This window comes from Poecile atricapillus, chromosome 12, assembly GCF_030490865.1.
Source record: "Poecile atricapillus isolate bPoeAtr1 chromosome 12, bPoeAtr1.hap1, whole genome shotgun sequence".
Classification (NCBI taxonomy): domain Eukaryota; kingdom Metazoa; phylum Chordata; class Aves; order Passeriformes; family Paridae; genus Poecile; species Poecile atricapillus.
Genome location: NC_081260.1, coordinates 2,870,009 through 2,894,127, shown reverse-complemented (window position 1 = coordinate 2,894,127; position 24,119 = coordinate 2,870,009). Strand labels below are relative to the sequence as shown.

Genomic DNA, 24,119 nt, shown 5'->3' with positions numbered 1-24,119 from the left:
TCTTCAGTCTCCTTTTTGTTTGTCTTGATGCTATATTTGCAAGTGTGGTTTTGTATTTGGCTTTAGTTTCTCCCTCATCTTTTGAATCCAGTGTCCTTCTGAACTCTTTTTATTTATATACTTTTTTAGTTCTGCTTTTTGCTTCCTGTCTTATCACCAAAGGGGTTTTCATCCATTTATCATACTGTACCTTATATTGACAAAACCAGTATCCTGCAGTAGTTCATGCATTGCCTTCAGACTACTGAAAAATTTGCTTCATATTTTGTATTATTTTCTCCCCATCCTGACATAGTAAATTCATTCATTTTCATGGATTCAGTTTTAAATTGTTTGTGTGGAATTCTGTCAGCTGATCCTTTTGTTCAGTGGTTGGCTTTTTAATTTCTTTTTGTATTTCTTTCATTTTCTTGCAAGCATCTCTTCTGCCAAGATGTTTTTTGTAATTTGCTAATATCAGTATGTTCTCTTTGTGCTGCCTCTTAAACCTGAACTATGGAAAAATTCATGAGCAGACATTCACTTGTGTATCATTTAGACTTTTTTCCTGGAATTTTGACTTTCTTAAAAATACATCAAACCTCGATTTTACAATAAAAAGATTTTATTAGTATATACCTCTGTTTCACATGGGAGGGGAAAAATCCTCTTACAAACCAGAGAATTATCTTAAAATTGTGTGGTAATAACTTGGAGCATCCCAACTCATAATGTCTTTAATTAATTTAAAAATAACTTAGTTTTGCAAAGTTCATATGGTGTTTTGCCTGCAAAGCTTGCCTGAATTGCAGTTTGTACTATTTGTCAGAGCATGGGTTTTTCTTCTGTCTGTGCAGGAAACCTACAGTTGTAACAAAATATGTTGGGTCCGATGATGAACAAATCATAGATGAAACTGTAAATGAAGATATTTCAAATGAGAACTCAGAGAATGATGTAGATATGCAAAGCTTGCCTAAAGGTAGGTCATGTCTGGTTTTTTTTTTTGGTTCCTGAATTCAGCAAATTAGCCAAGTTTATGATGCAGCATAAATAATTCACTAGAATGCACATGTATCAGTAAATGCCTCTTGAAGGTCCTGTTGGTTTTCTGTCCACAAAAAAGAGGAACCTGAGCACTTTCAGTTTGGAACCCAGCAGATTTTAATCTGTGGGTGCACACAGATATGCTGGTGACTTAATTTCAAAAGCCTGCTGACATCTGTATAAAACCATCACAAAATGGGAAATTTTTCTGTTGTTTTGCAGGAGTCTCAAGCTTTGTCACTTGGAGGTCTTATTTTACTGTTCTGTCTTTGAGGTTATTAGCAATTAGATCAACAAAAGCAAAACTAACTCTGGGGGGAAAATGCCATTATTTGATCTATTTTAAGCACCTTTTAGACACAGTTAATATTGTAGGCCTACACTCCTCTGCTCTTAGCTGCAGTGTGAGTTGGATTAATCTCCTCCATTTTTTACCTATGAAAGTTACAGGAAAAACTGCAGCTGTTCATTGTGCGAGGAGCAGTATTAAGAGCAGTCACTCTAAAATTATTTTTTCAGAATATTAGATTATTTTCAGTGTCCTCACAACAAAACTGGGCTCTTAAATAGGAAAGATGTGTTCTTTCCTTCACTTAATTTTGATTAGTACTTTGTTTAAATGAAAATGTCAGATTTTGAATCTTGTTAAAGACAAAGCATGTTTTATTCTATTGCTTTTTAGTTTATTTCATAAGCTGAAATAAATGAAGATGAGGGAAACTGAATAGAAGGAGTCAAAGAGAGAAAAAGGGGTTTTGAGGGATTTAAGTGATGTCCTTTATTGGTAGCACATTCCTGTCCTACACCCCCCAGCAGTGTGACAGTCCTGTCCTGCACGTGCCACAGCAGAGCAGAAAGAGCAGAATTTGCTCCCCAGCCCATTCAGTCCTTGGTTTCTGTCCTACAGCTGCAACACAGACGTAATTTGAAATATGTGGTGTTGGTTTTGTTTCGTTTTTTGTTTTTTTTTTTAACATCTGTGCATTCAAAACTTTGTTGAGTTTTAGTCAACAGATTGCATATTTTATTTTATTTTGGTTGGCTTTATTAATCAGAACTTTTGCACTTCACTTGGATGTGTAATGGTTTCCAATTTCTAAATAAAATTATTCTAGGTACAGTGGTTGTACAGCCTGAGCCAGTGCTGAATGAAGACAAAGATGATTTTAAAGGGCCTGAATTTAGAAGCAGAAATACCGTTAAAATGAAACCTGAAGCTCCCAAAAAGCGTGGAGGTAAATACAGTTTAAAACATCTACTGAAACGGGTTTAAATTGTTGCTTATGACCACATTTGGTACATCTGAAAATTGTCCATATTTCTGATAAATTATCCTAAAAATACCTCCACTCTTCTGGCTTTCTGTTCATTAGGGATTTTAGCAGGCAGAAATTAGCCTCCATTGCTGCTCCTGCAATGCAGCAGTGAAAGCTAAGATTAGTTCCCATTAAATTCCTTATTTTCAGTAGGTATAGGATGCTTCATTAGGTGCAGTTGCTTGGTTGCAATCAGATGTTACAAGCATTCCTTTTTTAAAGGAATTGGAACACCGTTGATACAGGAACATTCACAAGCAACCATGTTTGAGCAGAGACATGTATGGGCAGATTATCCATCAGTGAGCTAAGAAAAAATCCTAAAGCCTCAAACAATATAAAGACTTTTTTGTTTTGCTTTGAAATTGTGGGAAATTCCCTACCAGTGGGCCCTTCTAAGAATTGCCTTTGAAAAGCTGCTGTGTCAGCTGATTTTCCATAACTGCTGCTAAAACTGAGAAGTTAGGTAGATTGTAATACTAACAGAAATTAATTTCTCTCCCTTTTTTTTTTTTCTTCCCCAAAAGCAAAGGAGAGGAGGGAGGATTATGTATAATGTAGCCAATAAGACAATAGATATTTTTGTTAACCCTACTGGCAATATTTTAGCTCACACATCTCCAGCAGTAGCCAGGATAGTCATACAAACAGCTCTTGCACACACTCTTTCTCCTTGCCACTGTATCATTGGAGATCCTTGCTCTCTTTTAAAGTAATTTCTTGAGTGTTGTGGGTGAAGGGGAGTGAGATGTGACTGTGTGGAAATAAATGTGCTTGTGCATACACCTGGGCTCCTGTGGTGTCTGTGACATTTTGAGCATTGATGTTTTCTCTAAATTACAAACTTTGGAAGTTGGTTCTGTTTTATACATGCAAGATGTCCTGTTCATATAAGAATGCTTTCTCCATTTGTGTTTATAACAATTCTTTATATGGTCCAACAGAACTTTCCAGGGGTACAGTGTTAAAAAGATAAGACACTTGTGCTTGAGTTTTGTGGCCTGTGTCTGCATCCCCAGGACAGTTTGTATTACCTGCCCTTCCAGCTTTTTTAATCTCCATCCTTAGGGAATTTGCAGGCTTTTTTATATATATATATATATATATATATATATATATATATATATATAAATAATATTTACATTTCTAGTGGAAATTATGTGACCTGTGTATATTAGAAATAGTGGTAGAAGCAGATCTCTGGCTTTTCTAGCAACCAGATGCTCTTATCTAAGACTGTAAGAGGCATTGTGCCATTATTTTCAAGTTTTGTGTCTACAGCATGGTTGTGGTTGTATTTTTGCTAAGAAATTCAGTTAGGATTGTTTTTAACCAAGTATTTTCTTAGTATTAACAAAATAGTAGTAGTTTAATTTCTTTGGATCATCATCATTTGTAGTAGTAACCTGGTTTACAAAGGTTTTCCTCATAAATTCTCTTTTCCTGGTGCCAGCTTGCAGGTTTGAGGAAGGAGGCCATAGTGCTTCACCTTGGTTGTGGAAAACAGGGAAGTGGCTCAGGGCTTGGCAGGGAATATCATGTTCTCCCTGGGTTGGCTCGGCCCCTCAGTGATTCCTGCAGCAGTTTAAGGACTGTGGTGTGTGCCAGGCTTGGATTCTATGCTGCTGTCTTAGGTTCTGCAATGCAGAATGTGGGATTCTTTCCCAAGGAGTGTGATGGGATGGGTGTGTTCATCCACGGTCACAGCAGCGTTTGAACCCGGCCTTTGAGCTGGTTTGGAGCTCCTGAGAGGGGCTTGCAGGTCCAGAGGCTCTGTAGGACGTGCAGTCAGGAATAGCTGGAGGGTGCAAACACATCCAGCTTTCAGAATTTCACTGAATTAGGAGCATGGATCAGCTGTTTCACTGCCCCCTGAGCCATCTGAGGCTGTGCTTCAGCAGCAGATTGCTGGGAGCTTGTACTGTGTCTTGAGCATGTTCATTCAGTTCCTTAACATGCTGGTGTTGGAGCTTGGATCTGATTCTGGGGTAGTGATATTTTCATTAAAAATAGAAAAAATACAGAGTCTGTACTCAGATTGTTAGTATTAAATTCAACTGTTTGTATTCATTTCCTCATTGACTTAATCACTGAGCATGACAGCAAAGGGACAAGTCACAGTTCAGTGATCTCTTACCAAACCTGTATCTGCTTGATGCCAAATTGGGCTTTTGGAACAGCAGAACTTTCACAAATGATTTTTCCTTTTTCTGCTGTTGAAAATGAAAAGGTCTCCAAGTATTAATTAAGAACCTGGCATGGAGTAAGCCTGCCAGGTCTAAGTTCACCCCTTCTAAAGGGAATTGGAGGGCTGGCAAATGTGGCTGCAGCAGCAGAGTGGTGCACACACCATGGGAGCAATCAGCAACATGGGGAGAACATGTGGATCACTGCAAACCTGTAGTGTCAGAAAAACCCAAAAACCACCACTGAGAAGGGAGCAAAATGTGAGAAAAGGTTTTTCAGTCACTACTGCAAGGATTACTTGTGTTTTCTGGAACAGTTTTCTGTGAGAAAGTAAAACTGTATGTGAAAGAAATGCCATAAGACGCATATGAATTGCACTGGCAATTTATGTTCATTTGTTGAACAAAGATTAAATGGGGAACGTTGTCCAGTATATCAGAGCTGCTCTGAAAGAATTTTAGTGATGACTCTAATTTAGGTGTGTTTTCATGAGATGACCAGTTAACCCAACTTAAATCTCTCAAAGGAAAAGAATTGTGCCTTGACCCCAAGTGCAGCAAAGAAATCAGGGGGAAATTCAGTCTTAAAACAGCAAATGGTTGCAGAAAGATTTCTCTGGTGCTGGGTGGTGCAGAAGTAAAGGCCTATAAAAAACCTGACAGGCTAGAATATTGGAAGAAAATGCAATAGATATATACAGATTTCTTAAATAAGGATGAAAACAATTAATGTGTGCTTTCTAATCCTCTCCATAGAAGAAGGACTCCATGGAATTGTGAGCTGTACAGCTTGTGGGCAGCAGGTGAACCATTTTCAAAAGGATTCAATCTATAGACACCCTACACTGAAAGTGCTTATTTGTAAGGTATGTGGTAAACAGTTCTGTTTGGTTTTGTTTCAAAATGTCATATTAATTGGTTTGGGTGGGGTTTTTGTGGGGGTAATTCTTGTTCATTAGTCAGTAAAGTTTTCAGTCATTAGCTGTTACAATTAAGGAAACTAAAAGGAGGGGGGAAAAAAGCAAATATACTTACAGCTTTATGTTCCTTTTTTCTTATATCCCAGTTAAACTGGTGGTGGTTTCTTTGTTATTTAGTTTTACAGCTTTAAGGGTATAATCTTAGTGAATTTTTAATGTTAAATGATCTGTCTGAAGTTTCTGCCTACTCGTAATGTATTTTAAGAACGGATTCAAGTCTGCATTTCCTGGTAAAGCAATCCATGTAAAACAGCACTGAAATAAGGAGCAGAAAAGCAGCTTCAAAGCCATCTCTGTTTCTGCCAGCTCCTGGACCGTTTTATTTTATGGCAGCTTTGCAATGCTGGTCTAGTCCATGATCTGAGTTTTCAGCTGTGTGGCTTCCTGGTGGCTCCACACAGGCCCTGATTTGGCTGCAGAGGGAAGAGGTGGGACAGGAAGGAAATGTCCCTGCCTCCTGCTGTGGAGGTATCTGTTAATTTTCAAAGAGCTGCAGAGATCTCTCTTGCATATTTCTGTAGTGGTGGAGATTTTGTATTTATAAAGATATTGCTAAAGATAGAGATAGGGTTTTGTGTTATAATGTACATGTAACATTTCCCTGCTTTTCCTCTTCCTTCTTCCCAGTTTCTCATTATTGTGACATACTCAGCTGACAAAGTCAGCCATGCCCATCTAGTCTGGTGTGCTGGCTCTTCTCTGCATTCTGGCTTGTTTCTTTTACAAAATGTGCTTTACAAAAATCAGCTCACAAGGTGACCTTTTCCCGTCTCCACTGGAGTCCCAGCTCTTGTTCCTGGCCTTGCACAGCCATGTTCCTGCAGTGTGACCAGTGACCTTGCTCATTTTTATAACCTGGTCAGGGTGTTGGGCTCAACAGCAGCTCTTGATTGGGAGTTCTGCTACATGAGTTACATCAAGGGATGTTTCCCTTGATTTTCTCTATTTTTACTTAATTGAACATGGCCTTATGTGAATGTGAGAGGGAGGAATGGAAGCCACTCATTTCAAGTTCTTCCATTATTTCTGTGCCAAGTCCTGCCCTTATTTTTCTCCTACTTAGGTAAAAGTACCAGACCTGAGAAGCTATTTTCCTTTGATTGTAAATGTTCCATCAAGTGTCAAAACATCAAATTTTACTGGGCTTTTATGTTGATTTTGGTTGTTTGGATAGTTTAGTTGAACAGCTGTGAGTCTGTTCCAGATAATGGGGCATCATCATTGTCAATTCAGGTGATGAAGCCTCTTCTGCATTCTGAATTGTATAAATGCCTGTTCAAAGTAGAGGTACAAGTCTGGGAGAACGTTTTTCAGTAACAGCTGGGAAAAAAATGACACCAAACCTTCAGAATTTGGTGTCATCAATTCAGTAGCTGAAGCCATCAATACTCCTAGCTGAATAATTTGTATTTTTTTTCTTACCATTACCAAATTTTCAAATGAAGATGCTTTGTTTGCACCTGGAAATGGAATTCTTGGATGTTAACATCTTGATAAATGCTGAAGATGTTTTAATCTAAAGCCTTATGGCATCACATGGTAACATAAGGAGCATCCAGCTGAAAATTGTAATTTTTGTGGGATTAATTGTGTCAGGAAGGATGTGGTGTTGATTTACATAGGAAATAGATGGAAGAAACATTCAGACTGGAGAGAAGCATTCAGCTGATGTTCTAAAATACACAAATATGCAGCCATCAAACAAAAGAGTGTTTAATTTTCCAACAAACCTTGAGCCATCTAAATAAGTCATGGTTTGGGACCATGAAAGATGTTTTTTAGATTAAAACAAATGTAAAAGGCTTAGAATGTGGAAGATCTTGCAGCTGCTGCTTTTACTGGTTTGCTTCTAATGCATGCTGAAATCTAATGAATTGCTGAAGCCCAGTTGAGATTTAATAAAGAATTCCTTGTTCTCTCTCTTTCTTTACAGACTTGCTACAAGTATTACATGAGTGATGACATCAGTCGTGATTCAGATGGGATGGATGAACAGTGTAGGTAAGTGTACAAAAACTAAAGTAACACCCACAGCTCTACTGGTTTGGGGATCTTTTTTATTGCAATTATGATATTATTGATGAATAAAGACAAGTACATAAGATCTGAATCAACAATTATTTGTCACCAAGAAATTCTCAACCCCAGGTTTTTTTTAGCTGATTGCTGTTTTAGTAATGAACAGGAAAATATTTTATAAAGAAATCTAATAACAAGCACTTGTAAGATACCACTTTTTTAACTAAATAACATGCCACCTTCCTAACACCTTAAAGATGGGGATAAAATCTGACATTCTAAACTTCATGAACCAGAGAAACTCAGTTCTCCAGATGCATCTCCCACTTTTGAAATACCAAAGCACTTCTCTGTCCTTATGTCAAATATCTAAATGTGTAATTCAGTCAAAATTGTGCAGTCTATTGTGGTTTCTATGAGCTTATTGTCCACCACTTTTCAGTCTTCATGTACTGCAGTAGCAATGCATGAGTTAAGGCTAGAAAGACTGAACCTTATTAATTTTACTGTAAAATAAATCACAAATTTACAGGAGAAACCGGGAAAATATAATTTAATTAATTTTCTTCTCTTCTTTAAAGAAATCAATCCTGAAATTGTGTTTGAAAATTACTGATCATTTCAGCTTTGTGAGCTGTTAATCTAATACATGAATTTTCTGACTTTGCAGTTCTCCACTGAGCTTTTCAGACATGCTTTTAGTAACAGTTTCAAGTAATGGATATCTGTTTAGCACCTAAATTTTTAAATATGTGAACTTAATAATGTATCACCTTGATGATGAGGAGACAAAACTCTTACCTTTCTCAATCTCATTGCAGGTGGTGTGCTGAAGGTGGAAATTTGATTTGCTGTGACTTCTGCCATAACGCCTTCTGTAAAAAGTGCATTTTGCGCAACCTGGGCCGAAAAGAGCTCTCGACTATCCTGGATGAAAATAATCAGTGGCACTGCTATATTTGCCATCCAGAGCCTTTGTTGGACTTGGTTACTGCATGTGACAGTGTCTTTGAAAATTTAGAACAGTTACTTCAACAAAACAAAAAAAAGATGAAAGTTGAAAATGAAAAAAGTAAAATATATGACCACACAGTCAAGTTTTCTCCAAAGAGAAATAATGCAAATTGTAATGGGGAAGAAAAAAAATTAGATAATTTATATTCAGGTTCACTAACATATTCTTATAAAGCACTAATGGTGCCAAAGGACTTGCTTAAGAAAACAAAAAAACTGATTGAAACTACAACAAATCTGAATTCTAGCTTTGTAAGCTTTTTGAAAAACGCTGCAGAAAATGTAGAAATAAGCCCAACTGTGCAACTGTGCCAGCTGAAAGCTTTTAAATCTGTGCTGAGTGACATGAAAAAAGCTCATCTGTCACTAGAAGAAGGCTTGAACCTGGAGATTCAAGCACTGAATGTTAAAATCAAAGATAAAAATACCAAAGAGAAAAAAACCGAGGTTAGATCAGAAAAAAATGAGGTGAAAAAAGATGAAGGAAAGGAGCATGTGGCATTAAAAGAGGATGACACCACACAGACACAGAAAGAAGTTGTGTCGGAGCGACCTGACAATGAGCCCATGGATCAAAGTGTTCCCTCAGTGGAACAGACAGATAACAAGGCAGCTCCTGGGGAAGAGAAAAAGTCTGGCAGAAATGAAGAACCGCAGTATGAGCCAAACAGTACAGAGGCTTTAGACATGGATATCGTGTCCATCCCCTCGTCCGTTCCTGAAGATATTTTTGAGACTCTGGAATCTGCCATGGAGATTCAGATGCCATCGGATGAGCAGGACAGTGGAAACACAGCAACAGATCATGAGAATTCAAATTCAAATGCAAAATTAAACACTCCTGTGAAAGATACCAAAGGTGGTAGCAAGTCAAAGTCGTCGGCTAAAGGAACAAAAGAACTGGTTGTAAAATTGACTCCAGTTTCCCTTTCAGAGTCTGCAGTTAAAGCTGAAGATCAAGACAACAGCCTAGAAAAGGACAATAAAGACGTTGATGCATCTAAAGGCATTGATGCGTCTGAAGACGATGCAGGTAAAGACGTTGATGAATCTCAAGCTGGGGCAGCAAACTGTGATTCTGTAAAACAAAACCACAGTGCTGGCAGCGAGCCCTCCACGGAGAATGACGCTGTGCCCGTGGAGGACTCGGATCTCCGGAGGTCACCGCGCGTCAAGACCACCCCGCTGAGGCGCCCCACGGACATCAGCCCCCTGACATCCAACTCAGAAGAGGACAGCAATGACACGAGCAATGAAAAACAGAAGAAGAAACCATCCAAGCAACCCAGGAGGAAAAGCGATAAAAGAAATTCTTCTGACAGCACTGCTGATGGTCCCAGTCCTAACAAATCCCAAAAGCCATATGACTTAGATCACAGCTCAGACTCTGATGAGTTGCCAGCTGTCCTGAAAGAAGCTGGGATGATGAGTCGCAGCTCCTCAGACAGTGAAAGCAACAATGAAGCGCCAGAAAAGAATCAAAACACTTCGGATTTTCAAAAGAGTCCACCAGTAAAAGATGAAAATGGGAAACGAAAAAGGAAAAGTTCCAGTTCCGGTTCAGATTTAGATGCTAAAAGAGGCAAATCAGCTAAAAATGCTGCTGCTGCTAAGAAGAAACGACAAAACTACTCTGATTCTTCAAACTATGATTCCGAGCTGGAAAAAGAGATAAAAATGTTGAGTAAAATTGAGGCTGCAAAAAAATCAAAGAAAAAACACACACAAAAAGATGATAGTTATGATTCCTCTGAAGAGGAGCAGAGGAAAAAAGCAAGCAGTAAGAGAAAGGTAAATCTGAAGAAGAAGAGAGGTAAATCTTCTGAAGATGATGATGCTGAGAAGTCTCCAGAGAAGGAAATTAATCACTCTTCTAAAGATAAAACGGGTAAGAAGTCAGCTGCTAAGGACAAGATAAACAGAGACTCAAAAGAAAAATCTGCAAAGGGAAAACGCGATGAGTCTTCTGATGCTGAGAAATCTTCACTGGAGAAAGAGGAGAGTCCTGAAGTTAAGAAAAAGAAGGATTCAAAAAAGACAAAGGCACGGGATGATTCTTCTTCTGAGAGTACTGAGAAATCGGCAAAGAAAGAGCACAAGTTGGAGTCTTCGAAAGACAGATCCAAGAACAAAAAAGCATCAGAAAGCAAAGCAAAGAAATCTGAAAAATTGAAAAAGAAAGGTTTCAAGAAAGAACAAGATGATTCCTCCTCTGATCTTGATAAGTCATCTCCAGAGAAAGGAAGTAGCAATTCTTCTGAAAACGACAAAATTAAAAAGGAACCCGTGTTTGCAGAAAAGAGGAAATTGAGAGAGAGAGTAGCTAAAAGAATGCACATTGATTTATCCTCTGATACTGAGAAATCTCCCCAAAAAGAGGAGAGTTCTGATGATGATGCCACAAGGCGTAAAAAACGAAGTGACACGAAAGAAAAGAAAAAAATAAGCCACAAAAAGAAAATTTCCAAGAAAGAACAGAATGACTCATCCTCTTCTGATGAGGAGTCTTATGAAGACACTAAGAAAAAGATTAAAAGAGGATCAGTAAAAGAAAGTAAAAAAAGCAACTTAAAAAAGAAAGTTGTAAAAAAGAAGGTGGTTGTCACTACTTCTTCCTCGTCTGATAAAGAAGAAAACGATGATCAGAATTCCACAGGCGATGGAAGCAGCGATGAGCAGAAGATCAGGCCGGTGACCGAAAGCTTGATGCTGTCTGCTGATGCAGGATTTTGTCAGTCATCAGGTGTGCAAAAGATGTTCATGTACACATATTAAAATACTAACAGAGGAATTTTGTAAGGTTTGGGTGACATTTAATAATCTAGAAGCAAAAAACACTCATCAGTTGGTAATTATACATTTAAATGTTTGCAGCTTGTCAGGTTTTCAGATGCAGATTTGGAAGCACGTGTTGTAACATTCCTTTCCAGCCAAACTATCCTGTGGCTGTAAGATTCCATGATTTTAGTTTGTGCAGTTTGTGCCTTGAGGAAAAAAAATGATGCTTGGAAGCTCCAGTATTTACAACAGTATTTACAAGTGCCTTGCAGTCCAGCTTTCCAAAGCCTGGCCCTTGCCTCACCTGCCCAGGGACTATTTAGCAGAAGCTGGTTGGAAGGAGTAGATAATGTGGTGAACTCAAATTTATCATCTCCTGTCTGTGCACTGGAGGTGGCTCTGGAGACCTGTGGTCTTGTAATATACAATTAAAAATCAAGTAAGCAATTTTTATGCCTCACAAGAACTGTGTAGGCTTAGAACAGCTACTTAGAGATCTGCCATTGCTTATTATTTTCATATGTTGTGTCTCTGTGCAGTTAATACTGGGACTTGTAGGGCTTTTCCTTGAGTGCTGCCTTAGCAATGTTTTTCCCCAGTGATGTCACTGCTAGGGGAGATTGCAGATAATTCATGGTTTGCATAGCAATGATTTTTTTTTTTGCATGTGGTTGTTGCCACAGCCATTAGAACTCCTTTGATGGCACTCAGTCACAGTTTTCAGCACCACTGGGCCATCAATGAAAAATGCTTTAAAAATGGAATTGCTCACATACAGTTCATGGACTTGGTATTGAAATGGCCCAAGAGGAGGAAGTTGGTTTTAGTATATCAGAAGTGTCTGAGGCATTGGGAGCTGTTTCATTTGCAGGTCACAGTGGAGAGATTGGGTCATTATTGGAGAGATGGATAGCAGGATAGAAACTGAACAAGGTTGTGGTGTGGGATGATTGACAGGAGAGTTAGACTGAGAAAAAAGAGGTTTGGTTTAGACTGGAGACAGAATGTTAAAAATAGGGCATCTGAATTCCTGTCTGCAAATCACCTCACAGGCAGTTTTAGGTGCTGAGCTTGATGTGTGCCCAGAGGATGAGAGGCAGTGGATACAGCATTTAGCAAGGAAAACTGATACAGATACAAGAAGTATCTTACACTGAGCATGGTCAAAGCTTGGAATTGGCTGCCCTCTTGAACTCTGGAGTCTTTGTCCTTGGAAATGCTCAAAACTTGTCTGGCCAAGGCCCTGAAGTAACTGACCTGATTTTGGATTAGCTTTGCTTTGAGGATGGAGCTGGAGTAGAGCATGTCCAGATGTCTCTTTCAGCTTTGGTTATTGTTTGATTCTCTGAAATTCTGCCTATGTTTGAGTATTTTCAGAGGAGAAGAATGTGGCCTTTGCCTGCAGTTTGCTTTTGGTTTAATAGGTGAATTAATAAAATAAAGGAGTCTGTTCTGTGTCTGAATAAGCTGTGTAGATTGATCGTTGAATGAGACTTAGGATCTGGTTTAACCAACAGGATTCTTTTATTTATCTACATGAGGGACTTTTTGTGATCACCTTGTGTGCCTCTTGCAGCCTTTTAGTCCAGTCCCCACAGGTAGAAAATAATCAGAAATTATGAAATAGGGGATCTCAGCTCATTCATATTTCTTCCTCTTGATTTCACTACCTAGCAGATTTGTCTGGCTTGAATGCAAGACATAAAAAAGAGAAAAAGCAAGGGAGAGACCTGGGAATGTGCCAGTTCCTCAGTCCAGCCAGGAGAGTGCAGAAAATCTCAAGGGCAGGATTCACACTGTGCTGTTCCTTCTCTGTCACATGTCTCATACTGTTGGTCTTGATGTCATGTGGAATTCTCAAAATACAATTCTTTACACACACTCATAGTGTGAAAACAAAAACAGGAAGGATTGGTGTTCTCCAGTACTTCCCCCCTGGGAGCAGGGCAACCCATGGGCTTGGGAAGCAGTTCTGTCCTGTATTTGTTTGTGCCTTCTTTTGAGTTTGCACAAACTCACTAGTGCGGCTTCTGAAAGAGCAAATAACTTCTTAGGAAATTTATTTCTGATTCCTGAGTATTTAGTCACTTATATTTTGGTGTAAAATCCCAAATTCACAGTATGTAATTAGGAATGAATTGCAAGTTGTGCGTAGTAGCGAGGAAGACTGAAAAAACTAGATTTATTTTTATTTGTTGAGACATGTAACTGGTAGCAAAGTGATATTACCAAGCTGTTTTTAAATGGGGATTGTTGATGGAGATGCAGTTGATCTGTTGTGTTGTTTATTGTGCTATCATGTATCGTTTATCGTTGGATTTACATGTATTAAGTGTTTTCTGTTGGGCTTTTTTTTTCAGGAGATGAGGGAGAGGCTCTAGCAAGGACTATCCCAATGGAGGAGGAGGAAGATGATGATGATGACGACCCTGAGAATAGGTATGATACCCTCCGTAAGGACTTAAAAACGATTATAACACACCCTAGGCATGGGCGCAAACCGGCGCAACGGAGGAGCAAGCAGGTGGTAAAAAGCACGGCTGCCTGCCCGGTAAAGACTCGCTCACGGGCCTCCTGCAAGTGTGAACGCGGGGCCAGAAAACAGAGGCCCAGAGCCAGAAATGCAAAGCAAATGTTTAGAAGTGGTAGCTGACACACCTGGCTAGGGGGTGGTCTAAAAGCACTGCAGCACTGACCCACTGGGGTTCCCAGTGCACGTGGGAGGTTGGTGACAAGGATCTTGCAGGCAGGTCCAAAGCTGCTGCTACTAAATGTGAATTTCAGCTAGTTGTGGGGAGTAGAAGGTTACAGTTTGCATCTGTGCAATTTGCAGTGCTGCAATATTTTCAGAGTGAATTTGGTTATTACTGTTACTTAATATGCTTTTTAAATTGAAACGCCTTTTCTCAATAAAGAGAAAGCACAAATGTGGGGAAAAACATATTAGATATTTTCAGCTGTTAATTCAACTGAGTTTTAATCCACTAAAAAGTGGATCCACCTGAAGTGACTAATGTGAGTTAAGGCCATGATTCTACAAGCGCTGTGCATAGGCTCAAGTGGTATCAAAGAGACTAATTATATATTTTAAGTCTTTGCGTAGATATTTTCAGAATTGTGGCTTATATGTATTGCTTCAGTTTGGAATTCAATAAAAAAAAAAAAAGAATCTCTGTAAGATACAGTTAGCTAAGACATGTGATATTTTACCAGTACCTTTGTAGCTATCAAAATTAGCCTGGCTAGAAATGTAAAAGCTTCATTTCCTAAATGCACAACATGAAGTATCGCTCAGCTCAGGTTCTTTTTGGAAGTTACTGTAGTTAGACTGAAGAGCTGCTCAACAAATTTTTATACAGTGTTTCAGAAACTGATTTTTCTGTTGTTGTTTTGGCCATATAGCATGTGTGGGACCAGTTGCTGGTGGAGTCTTTTTCTGCTTCTGAGCCTTATTAGTTTAGAATATGGAATCCTTGTTTCACAGAGTTGTACGTTTCGATATGTGGCTGAAGTAAATTTTAAAAACACTGTTTTATATCCTTTACAGACCTCAGTTTGGCATCAAAATGCTGCTGCTCAATTAGTTCTTGTGTGTTTTCAGTCATCAAATTTAACCCAGTAATTCAGCTCTTTAAAGAAAGATGCTTCTTAGGGATTTAACCCAGTAATTCAGCTCTTTAAACAAAAATGCTTTTTAGGGACTTGACAGCACAGGGTCATAAGCAGAACATGTAAACTTCGGTGTAACAAGATTTTTAAAAATTCTGCTTTAATTTCAGTCCTGTTTTAATTTATTTTTTTCCTTTTTCTTTTTTCTTTTTTTGTTGTGAGTTTCTGGTTGATAATGAAACCGATACACTTTTGTCAGAAGTTCGGTATTTACCGCATAAACATTTCTGATAGACTCAATCATGATTTAATTTAAGAGCTATATTGGGAAATGAATGAACCTAATTGATAAGAAACAGTAATATGAATTCGGGCTTTAAAAATCAGTTTCTGTACTTTGTTTTGAAGCTGCCTCTCTGTTAAGTATTAATTTAGGGGATCTTTTGAACATCTATTTGTGAGATGAGGAGGTATTTTGTCAATAAACAGTGTTGTCAACCTTCAGACATGTTAACTGGTAATGCAGTCTGACTTTACCTTCATGTGTTGTACTTGGCACCAAAATCAGAGCTATAAACTGTAAAAAGATGGAACAAATTTCGAGAAGTTAAAAACTTGTTCTTCTGTTTACTCAACACAGTGTTTAAATAGTTTACCTACTGATTCAGAGAAGTTGCCTATTTTCTTCCAGGCCAAAGAGGGTACCTGGTACCTGCTGGGTGTGTGTAGTGTGGGAACTCTCCTGTTTGCAAGTCTCTAGTTTAGATGTTCTGTTATTTGCATACCTGAGGATGTGCATGACATGAATATGAATAGCCTTGAAATCATCTTTTTTGCCAAAATGCAATATCCAAGTGGGTCATACTATGCCATACAGTGCTGTATGCTTTCATCTTCTGTTGTGTAACTATTATTGGTCCTTCTGATTTTTTAAATGGTACTGTTTGATATGTTTGCAGTAGTTCTGTTTATTAAGAAGTTAATAGTGTATCTAATGCAGAATGCCTTTAAGTATTTGATGGTTACAATAAATTTTTGTAAAACGTTTTTCTTGTCCAAGCATTTAATTTAATCCTACTCTGACAGCTTGAATATCAGCCTCTTCCAACAAAGACAGCACAGTATTTAGAACAAGGTGTTTGGCAGTTTTTACTCATTTTTTTAGACATATGTGACATTTCATCCAAATATTACTGTCTTAAAATATATTTTAAAGGGTTCTGAATTTTCTAGTAGTATCCTGAAGGCCCATTTAAGCCAGTAGAGCTCTAGCTGGAATTCTGGTGGCTTTATTAGCCACATCCCACCATCCTCCCCCACCCCAGGGCTTGTTTTGGGCAACCTCACTTGTACATATAATTAGTAGGTATTTATGAACACTGAGTGTGAGTTGATGTAATCTGATTGGTAATGAAGCATCACAATCATGAGGTAAAATTTAAAATCATGTCTTTTTAAGAAAAAATATTTTTACAGCAGTAGCATTTGTCTCACCAAGATTTTGAACAATCTCATTGTATTGGTACTGTAAAATTCTTGAACAAGAATGGTGCAAATTGCCATGGGGGCTTAACTCCACATCATGAGAGGCTGCACCTACTGATCCAGTTCTGCTGCAAAGTCTGAAGGAGCTTTTTAAAGTAGTCCTGCAGTGTAACCAAGCAACCCCTGGGTAATTTCCAATCTGTCTCTTGTGAAAACTCTCTTCTTTTAGCATGACTTAAAAAGCCATAGCCATCAATTCATTGTTTAGCAATGTATTCTGCTGGTGTTGCTCTTACAGAGGGGAAATATTTTAAATCCCAGCTGATATTGTGCATATGAAATTGTGCATATGTGCTGTTATTTTATTCTAGAGTTGGTTTGGTGTGTCCTGGTTGAGGTTGCAGCCCCATTCTGTGAGGCACTGGATAAATGTGTGTTGGGAGAGTGCCCTTCATACAAATGTCACCATAAGTTTAGATAAGATGGAGTGGGGCAACATGACATGCTCAAAGTCACAGCAGATCAGTGCAGGAATGAGTAAAAGGGATTTTAAAATACTGTTTTATTTTTTACTTTATTTTTTTTACTTCCTGAAACCCTGTGCTAGAGGTCATATGGCTCTCTGTGTCTCTTAATTAAATCCATTGCTGGTGCTCAACTGTTACATCTGAATGGCCAAGAATCTTTTATGTCCTTGACCTGAGTAAATATTACAGTCCTTTTTGATTTCCATGGTTTTCTCTGGAAGAATATGAGTGAGGCAATTTTCACCCTCTTGTAGCTTGTTTTTCTTGCTGCTATTAATGCAAATACTAAAATGTTAAAGCTACCATGTGAAGTTTCTTAGCTTAGAAATGTGGTGACTTTAAATGGGATTTATCATGAAATAGAAATATAATGTGTTATCTTGGTAAACATCTATTGTGGTTTAATTTAAACCCAGCTTCCAGAGTCCAGTACTCAATTTATAATAATTCATAAGAGCCATTTGTTACATCAGTCATTTGTCACATGCATTTACAAGGCCTAATCTCTTTGGGTCTAATGTTGCTTACACTTATCATTCCTGTCAGATACGTAGTTAATTAAAAATGGGCATCTTTTAAATCCTGAATATCTTACAAATACCTCACTTTTTTTGCCTAAATTCATACCAGTAAAAGCATTGAAAAAAATGCAGCTTTTCTCCCTAACAAACAGTCCCATCTCAATTTGATTGCAAGTGGTAAAGTCTTTATCCTGGATAAAAAACAGGACTAATTTTCTATCATAGCAATAACTTCTTAATCAATATTATTATAAATAATTAAAAACTAATCAGTTTGCCCAATCTGGTTGTTGGTTATGCTGGTGATTAATAGGAAAATGAGAGCATTTTCTCTTTATGGATGGTAGATTTTGTGCATGATCTTTTTAGGTGTTAGATATATTTGCTATTTCCTATTCCTCGTAAAAAAAGAAATACTTCATTAAAGAACAAATTAAAATGAAGGTCTTGTTTTGCTAAGAACCAAAGTCAGCCTTTTAAAGGTGACTTGTATAGAGGTAAGTATTGCCATCCTTTGCTAATGCACTTGCCAAAATAAGTCAAAGGATTCAGGACTTTCAGGATTCAATTTCAATTTTTTTTCAGGTCTTTTAGGTTTTTTTCTCTTCAAAAACCTTGGGTTTTTATTAAACAAGACACATAGCCAGACCACTGCTCTCTGCATTTTCTGGAGCAGGAGTCAAGGTCAATAATTTGTGTTAAAAGCTGTTAAAGGGAAGCCAACCTGTGACACATTCCAAGCAGTTTCATTTTGAAGAAAAACTTCCAACCATTAAGAGATGGAAGAAATAATAGTAAATAATAGTCTGAATTTCTTATATGAGGAGTTGTTTTATTCTGTTGCTGATACACATGGTGTGCTGGGTTTTAAAAAAAAAAATCAACAACAACCAAACTCTAAATCCCTTTTCCAAATATCCTCTGAGAGGACCTAATGCAAAAAGCATTTGAAAGAGGATGTTACTTACCTGTGGAGTTTAGTAAGTTTTCTTTGGGTTCACACTGCCATTTCTTGATAGATGTGGAATTAAAGTGCTCCAAGAGTCCTGCTTGGTAAAGTTTTAATCAGCTTTTTCTTCTCAAGAGACAGGGGGAGGGCATGTTTCGGATGCTGATGGGTGGTGTGATTCACTGAACAATTGGAAATGTTTGTTAAACTATTTTGCTTCCGTCTTTTAATAATGACTGAATATAAATTAGTGTGAGAGTGTTTCTAAAAACGACACTATTACTCAAAAATCAGAAAGTACTGTGTGGAGTGTCAGGAAAGACAGCTTGGGACGATTCCCTTTGAAAAATTATTTTGTTTTAGGGACACATTGCAGGCTGGAAAATGAAATACTGATTGTTAAAAGCCTATTTTATAGTGCTCCATAGAAGTAACAACTCAGTTTTCTGTTGTATAGGAAGCTTTGCTTCAGAGATCCCTGTTCCTTTGCCATTCCCAAGTGAAGCCTGAGTTGTGGTTCAGTTCCATGGCTTTTGAGCTGTTGTTTTGACTGGTGTGAGAGCTTTCCCATCCTGAACTATGTACACACAGCATGCATTAATTCTCCCAAAAGGCAAGACAGATGAGGTTTCACCTAGAAAATACACATTCCATTTTAAATGGAAGACCTCAGAATGAAAACTGTAGTATTCCTGATATTTATATGAGGAAGACCTGGTTTATTTTTTTTTTCCCCTGGAACTACAAGTACTCTAAGTCCACTGTTTTCCTGTACTTTTGACATGCCTGCCTTGGATAGACTCAGACAAGATTTTTACGTTGCAAGAGCATGTAAAGAAATAATTTTTCCACGGTCACTTGTGCATTAGCTGGAAACTTGTTCTGCTGTGAAGCCATGGGAAGCTGAGTGGACAGTTTGTGGAGCAGGAAATAAGATGATGATTTTTATCTGAAATTCAGGTCCTGTAGTGTTGGTCAGACTCTTTGGGTATAAACACATAAGAGTTTTTGCAAGAGCTGTTGTAAGGCGAGTGCTTGTGGTTAGTTATCCAGATAGACCCTGAATAGAAGGAAGTCTCTAAGTCTGTACATTTTATGACCATTTCAAGTCTGCTGAAAAGCAGGAAACTTCTCTTTTAAAGAAGCTTTATACAAACCTGCTTTCAAAAAGCAAGTCAACACATTACATTTAATGTGAGATTTTTGCTGATAGATCCCGTCTTGCCACAATGACTTTTCATCACGTGTCCTTTTTTTTTTGTTCAGCTTTCAGCCCTTTTTTTTGAAGTTCTGAATGGTGTAGGATTACACTTGTCATTCATAGATTTACTTGAACAATGGAATAAATAGTGTTTTCTGTTTTACTTCAAAGAATTGCCAAGAAAATGCTTTTAGAAGAAATCAAAGCCAATCTTTCCTCTGATGAGGATACGTCTTCAGATGAGCAGCCGGTGGAAGGAAAAAAGAAACCTGCAAAGCAAACTGAACACACAGGAGATAATGGTAAGCACCAAAAAGCATCTGGGAAAAAGTGGTGCTGTGGCACCTGTCATGATTTCAAGGGTCACTTTGGAAAATGATGATGGTTAGAGGTTTCAGCAAAAAATATTACTGATTTTGATATGTAGTTGCCACATAGAGGCCAATGTATGTGGTCATGAGGATTACCATATCTTTTCAGTCTTCTGTATGTTTATTTTTTCATTATAGTCTGGTATTTGTAAGCAATTAAGAAGTCCTAGGGGTTTGTGAGGGATTATTATCTCTACAGAACAGTGTGTTCTGCAAGTGTAAAGGAGAGATTTGGTTAACACAGCCATTGGAACAGGCATTCCAAGTATTTAGGCAATGGGAAATACTAAACATTTGAGGAAACTTGTATGTTGTTGCTTGTAATTCCCTGGAAAAGCACAGGATTTAGCCTAAATTAATTCAGATTTTAATTCTTGTCCAATTTATGTAAGATAAGAAAGTGGCTGATATACTTGTGGTACTGACTCTTTCGTGTGACAGGAGAGAAGGAAAAGGAAGACAAGAAGTCTGAAAAGGAAGAACGTGATTCTGAGTCAGACTCAGAGGAAGAAGAAACATCCAAGAAGCCCAGATACAGACACAGACTGCTGAGGCAGAAGCTCACCGTGAGTGATGGGGAGTCTGGAGAAGAAAAAAAGGTGGTGGTGAAACCAAAGGACAAAAAAGAAGTAGGGAAGCGCAGAAATAGAAGGAAAGGTACATAATCCACTCTTTTTTTAGTCATAAAAAGTACTTGCTTCTGTAGAATAAATCCAAAGCTTGTCAGAATGGAGATCTCAACCTTTGTGATTTTAAAATCCCTGTATAAGCTTCCTTGTGTAAGAAATCTAGCATTCCCTTATCTTTGTTTGATAAATGGTTTTATTTGAAATGTCAAATACAAGTGCAGCTCTCTCCACTCGCTGTATCCTCTGGATTGGATTAGTCCTGTGGAGTCTTAAAATATCCATCCTAAACAGCAGAGGCAAGCCCAGAATGTCTAAATTTGGGGAAAGTAGTCCTGTCCTTTATGTAATTTCTGTCTTGGAGTGGCAGTGGTGCCTGAGGAATGTGTCCATGCTGGAAATGCAGTGGAGCAGGCTGGAGCTGAGCACCAGATGGCACTGTGAAATGAGCCTGGGCTGGGCCTTCATTGTTGCAGGCAGAAACAAAGAACCTGTGGGTGTTTCCTGGCCAGGAAAGGTGCACTGGGCTGCCCTGATCCCTGTGCTGCACTAATGCCAGCCAGCTGTTGTGGTCTTCCACAGAATAAAAGATGCAGTGTGATTTATTTAGCATTTTCCTCCGTGAAAACTCTCATTTTTATCTGTTTGCATATTCGTGATTTTCCTCCCTTATATGATTAAAACTCTTACCTACAGCATTTCATGCAGGAGGAATAACTGTAAACATTAATTTGAATTAATGTGCAAATAAGAGGCAACTCAGGGTTCTTTAGTGCAAGACTTTGAAGTTGACTGCCCTCAAACAGAACAATATATTTGATTTCAGTTTGCCTTTTTAGCCCTGTTATTGATGTTAACTTGCCCATGTATGTGGAACAGCTCATGTTTTAAGCCTTGTCATTTATAAAACAATTAAACTTTCCACTGTGTTCAAGGTCAAGCTGAAATTAAAGGTGTTAAATGCCACGCTGGTGTCTTCATTACCTAAAAATGCCAGTGATGACTCCTCAAAGTGGTTAGGAGAGTATTGCTAATGCTGCTCTTTTAGGTTTCCTTAATTTTTAAATTTTAATTGCTTTTTGAGGCAGTTTTGAGCTTGCATTACCTGAAGTAATGCCAAACCATAAATGTAGTCATGCAGTTTTATATTTTTTGTGTAAATAAAGGCCCTTTTCTTGAAGTATGGTTATAAAATGTCGTATAAAGAATCTGAAACAAAAGCTTCTGTTTAACTAAAAATCACCTTTTGTTTTCTGAAGTTCCATACTTTTCCCCACAGTTCCCCTCCATCATTTAATGCTCTCTCCCATTTTATTTTAAAATAAATGTGGATGTTCATGCATAAGGACCTCAAGGCTTGTGGCACAATAAGCCATCCACCAGGACTCAGCTAGTGCTTAAATTTTAAGCTTTTCCCTGTAGCCTTTTTATCCCTCTTTCTTCTTATAAATATGGGTCCCATATTTATGAAATATTCATATACATATATATTCATATATAATATGAAATATTATGAGCTATTCATATTCATATTTATGAAATAAACTTTGGCAGTGCTTGTTGCTCTTAAACAGTTTGTTGTGCAGTGAGGCTGGCTTTGCAGTGATCCTCACCATGAAATAAATGCTGTTTTATTTTCCAAGTGAGCAGTGATGACTCGAATGACTCCGAGTTCCAAGAGTCTGCAGTGAGTGAAGAGGTCAGTGAGTCTGAGGATGACCAGCGGCCAAGGACGAGGTATGAATAAAACTGAACTGTGCTTACCCTGTGTTTATTTTGGGTTTTAATAGTGCAGTTTATTCAGGGAGATGGTAAAAGTTAAAACACTTAGGAGCAGTTCTTAAAACCCTTGATGATATTTGTTCATAGGAATTATAGAACATTAATTTATTTTGCAGCAAACGTGAGAATTTTGAATTTTTACCACAGTAGGGGATATGCAACAATTTGATGAGCCAGTACCAAAAAAAAAAAAAAAAAAAAAAAAAAAAATCAACAAAAAAATGGACATTTTAATGCCAAACACATCACTGTCAACTGGTGGATTGCAGTATAAAACTAACACTTTGTAGTTCTGTGACTCTGTAGGGTTTTCTTATGCTTTGTGTATCCAGTGGGCTGAGCAGAAAGGAATTCAGAAGTCAGCCCTAAGTGCACAAAAGGAGTGCATATGTTATTAATTAATGATGTAGTACTCCTTTACCATTGTTTTTTAATGAGGCAGAGGATTATTATGGTTAATTAGTAATATTGCTTTTTTTCTTTTTTAATAGATCTGCCAAGAAAGCTGAGGCCGAAGAAAACCAGCGCAGCTACAAACAGAAAAAGAAACGAAGGAGGATAAAGGTTCAAGAGGATTCATCAAGTGAAAATGAGAATAAGGTGCTGTATCATGTTTTGAAGTAATAAATAGGGAGTTCCTGTCTCTTCTGCCAGCTGCTCAGGGTATCTCAAACAGTTCTGCACAAAAGCCAGTAAAAAATTAAAAGTGTTCTCAATGTCAATTCAGGCTAAAATTTTTAAAATGCTGCCACTGTGGAGGTAAAACCTTATGTTGAACTAAAACTTTTCCTGTCTAGATCTTGATAAAAATGCATGTTATTGAAGTAAATGGAATTTTTAATCTAAATGTAGATGAGACAAATTGTAGATAAAGGCTTTGGTAGTGTTGGGGTTTCTTTTCCTGTGCGGTGTTGGTAAGGGCTGATCTGATTTAGCACCAGTAAAACAGGAAAAAAGTGCTTTATTAATAATCATTAGCTACTATCAAATGATAACAGTACCTTCAGTATTGCCTTTGCACAGCTAGGTTTATCTTGGATATCTCAGAATACATTGCAGTTAAGGTGGCACTTCTTTTGTCACACTTTTCAAAAAGGCATTTTTTTCTTATTAGCTGAACTTCACCTGTGTGTGTTAGAATTTCTGGGAGCTTGTCTAAGAAAGAAGGTTTTTGTTGGTTTGTGCCATGATTTTCTTGTTAATGTGTACTTTATTTAATTTCTAATAGAGTAACTCTGAGAATGAGGACAATGATGACTCAAAATCTCCTGGAAAAGGCAGGAAGAAAATCAGGAAAATTATTAAAGATGATAAGCTTAGAACAGAAACACAAAATGCACTTAAAGAAGAAGAAGAAAGAAGAAAACGTATAGCAGAGAGAGAACGGGAGAGAGAGAAATTGAGAGAGGTATGGTCTGGATTCTGTGTAAAATTCTGTGAACTTGAATTCCTGATGATGTTTAAAATGATAAATTTCAACCTCAATGTAATTTAGTGAGCAATTTTTGAAAACTGCTTGCATTCAGCCTTATAAGCCACAAGTTTTGTCTGCAGTTTCCTGCAGGCTGACCTTGGTAAGTTTTATTTGACTGCTTTATTTGACCTTAGAAAGTTGTTTCAGTTCCCTGCTGCTTCACTTTCGTGCCAGAGTAGGTTGTGATGCAGTAAGGAATTGAAAGTTTCTCTTTGCTAAATAAATTATGACTTCCAGCTCTGGTGAATCTGAAGT

The 24,119-nt window shown here is 37.8% G+C and overlaps 1 protein-coding gene across 8 annotated transcripts in view; it reads left to right on the top strand.

Moving 5' to 3' along the window:
- The window catches only part of ATRX (ATRX chromatin remodeler), a 64,680-nt gene that overhangs the window by 15,920 nt on the left and 24,641 nt on the right, over positions 1-24,119 (top strand). For 6 of the 8 annotated variants that reach the window (XM_058848236.1, XM_058848243.1, XM_058848242.1 and 3 more), the window contains 11 exons: positions 837-961; positions 2,142-2,261; positions 5,285-5,394; positions 7,442-7,509; positions 8,349-11,284; positions 13,680-13,758; positions 19,783-19,913; positions 20,424-20,639; positions 22,252-22,345; positions 22,882-22,990; positions 23,619-23,798. In XM_058848236.1, the coding sequence (XP_058704219.1) occupies positions 837-961; positions 2,142-2,261; positions 5,285-5,394; positions 7,442-7,509; positions 8,349-11,284; positions 13,680-13,758; positions 19,783-19,913; positions 20,424-20,639; positions 22,252-22,345; positions 22,882-22,990; positions 23,619-23,798 (4,168 nt within the window). The remainder of the gene's footprint in view (positions 1-836; positions 962-2,141; positions 2,262-5,284; positions 5,395-7,441; positions 7,510-8,348; positions 11,285-13,679; positions 13,759-19,782; positions 19,914-20,423; positions 20,640-22,251; positions 22,346-22,881; positions 22,991-23,618; positions 23,799-24,119) is intronic. The other 2 variants (XM_058848237.1, XM_058848239.1) reach the window with 2 other exon arrangements.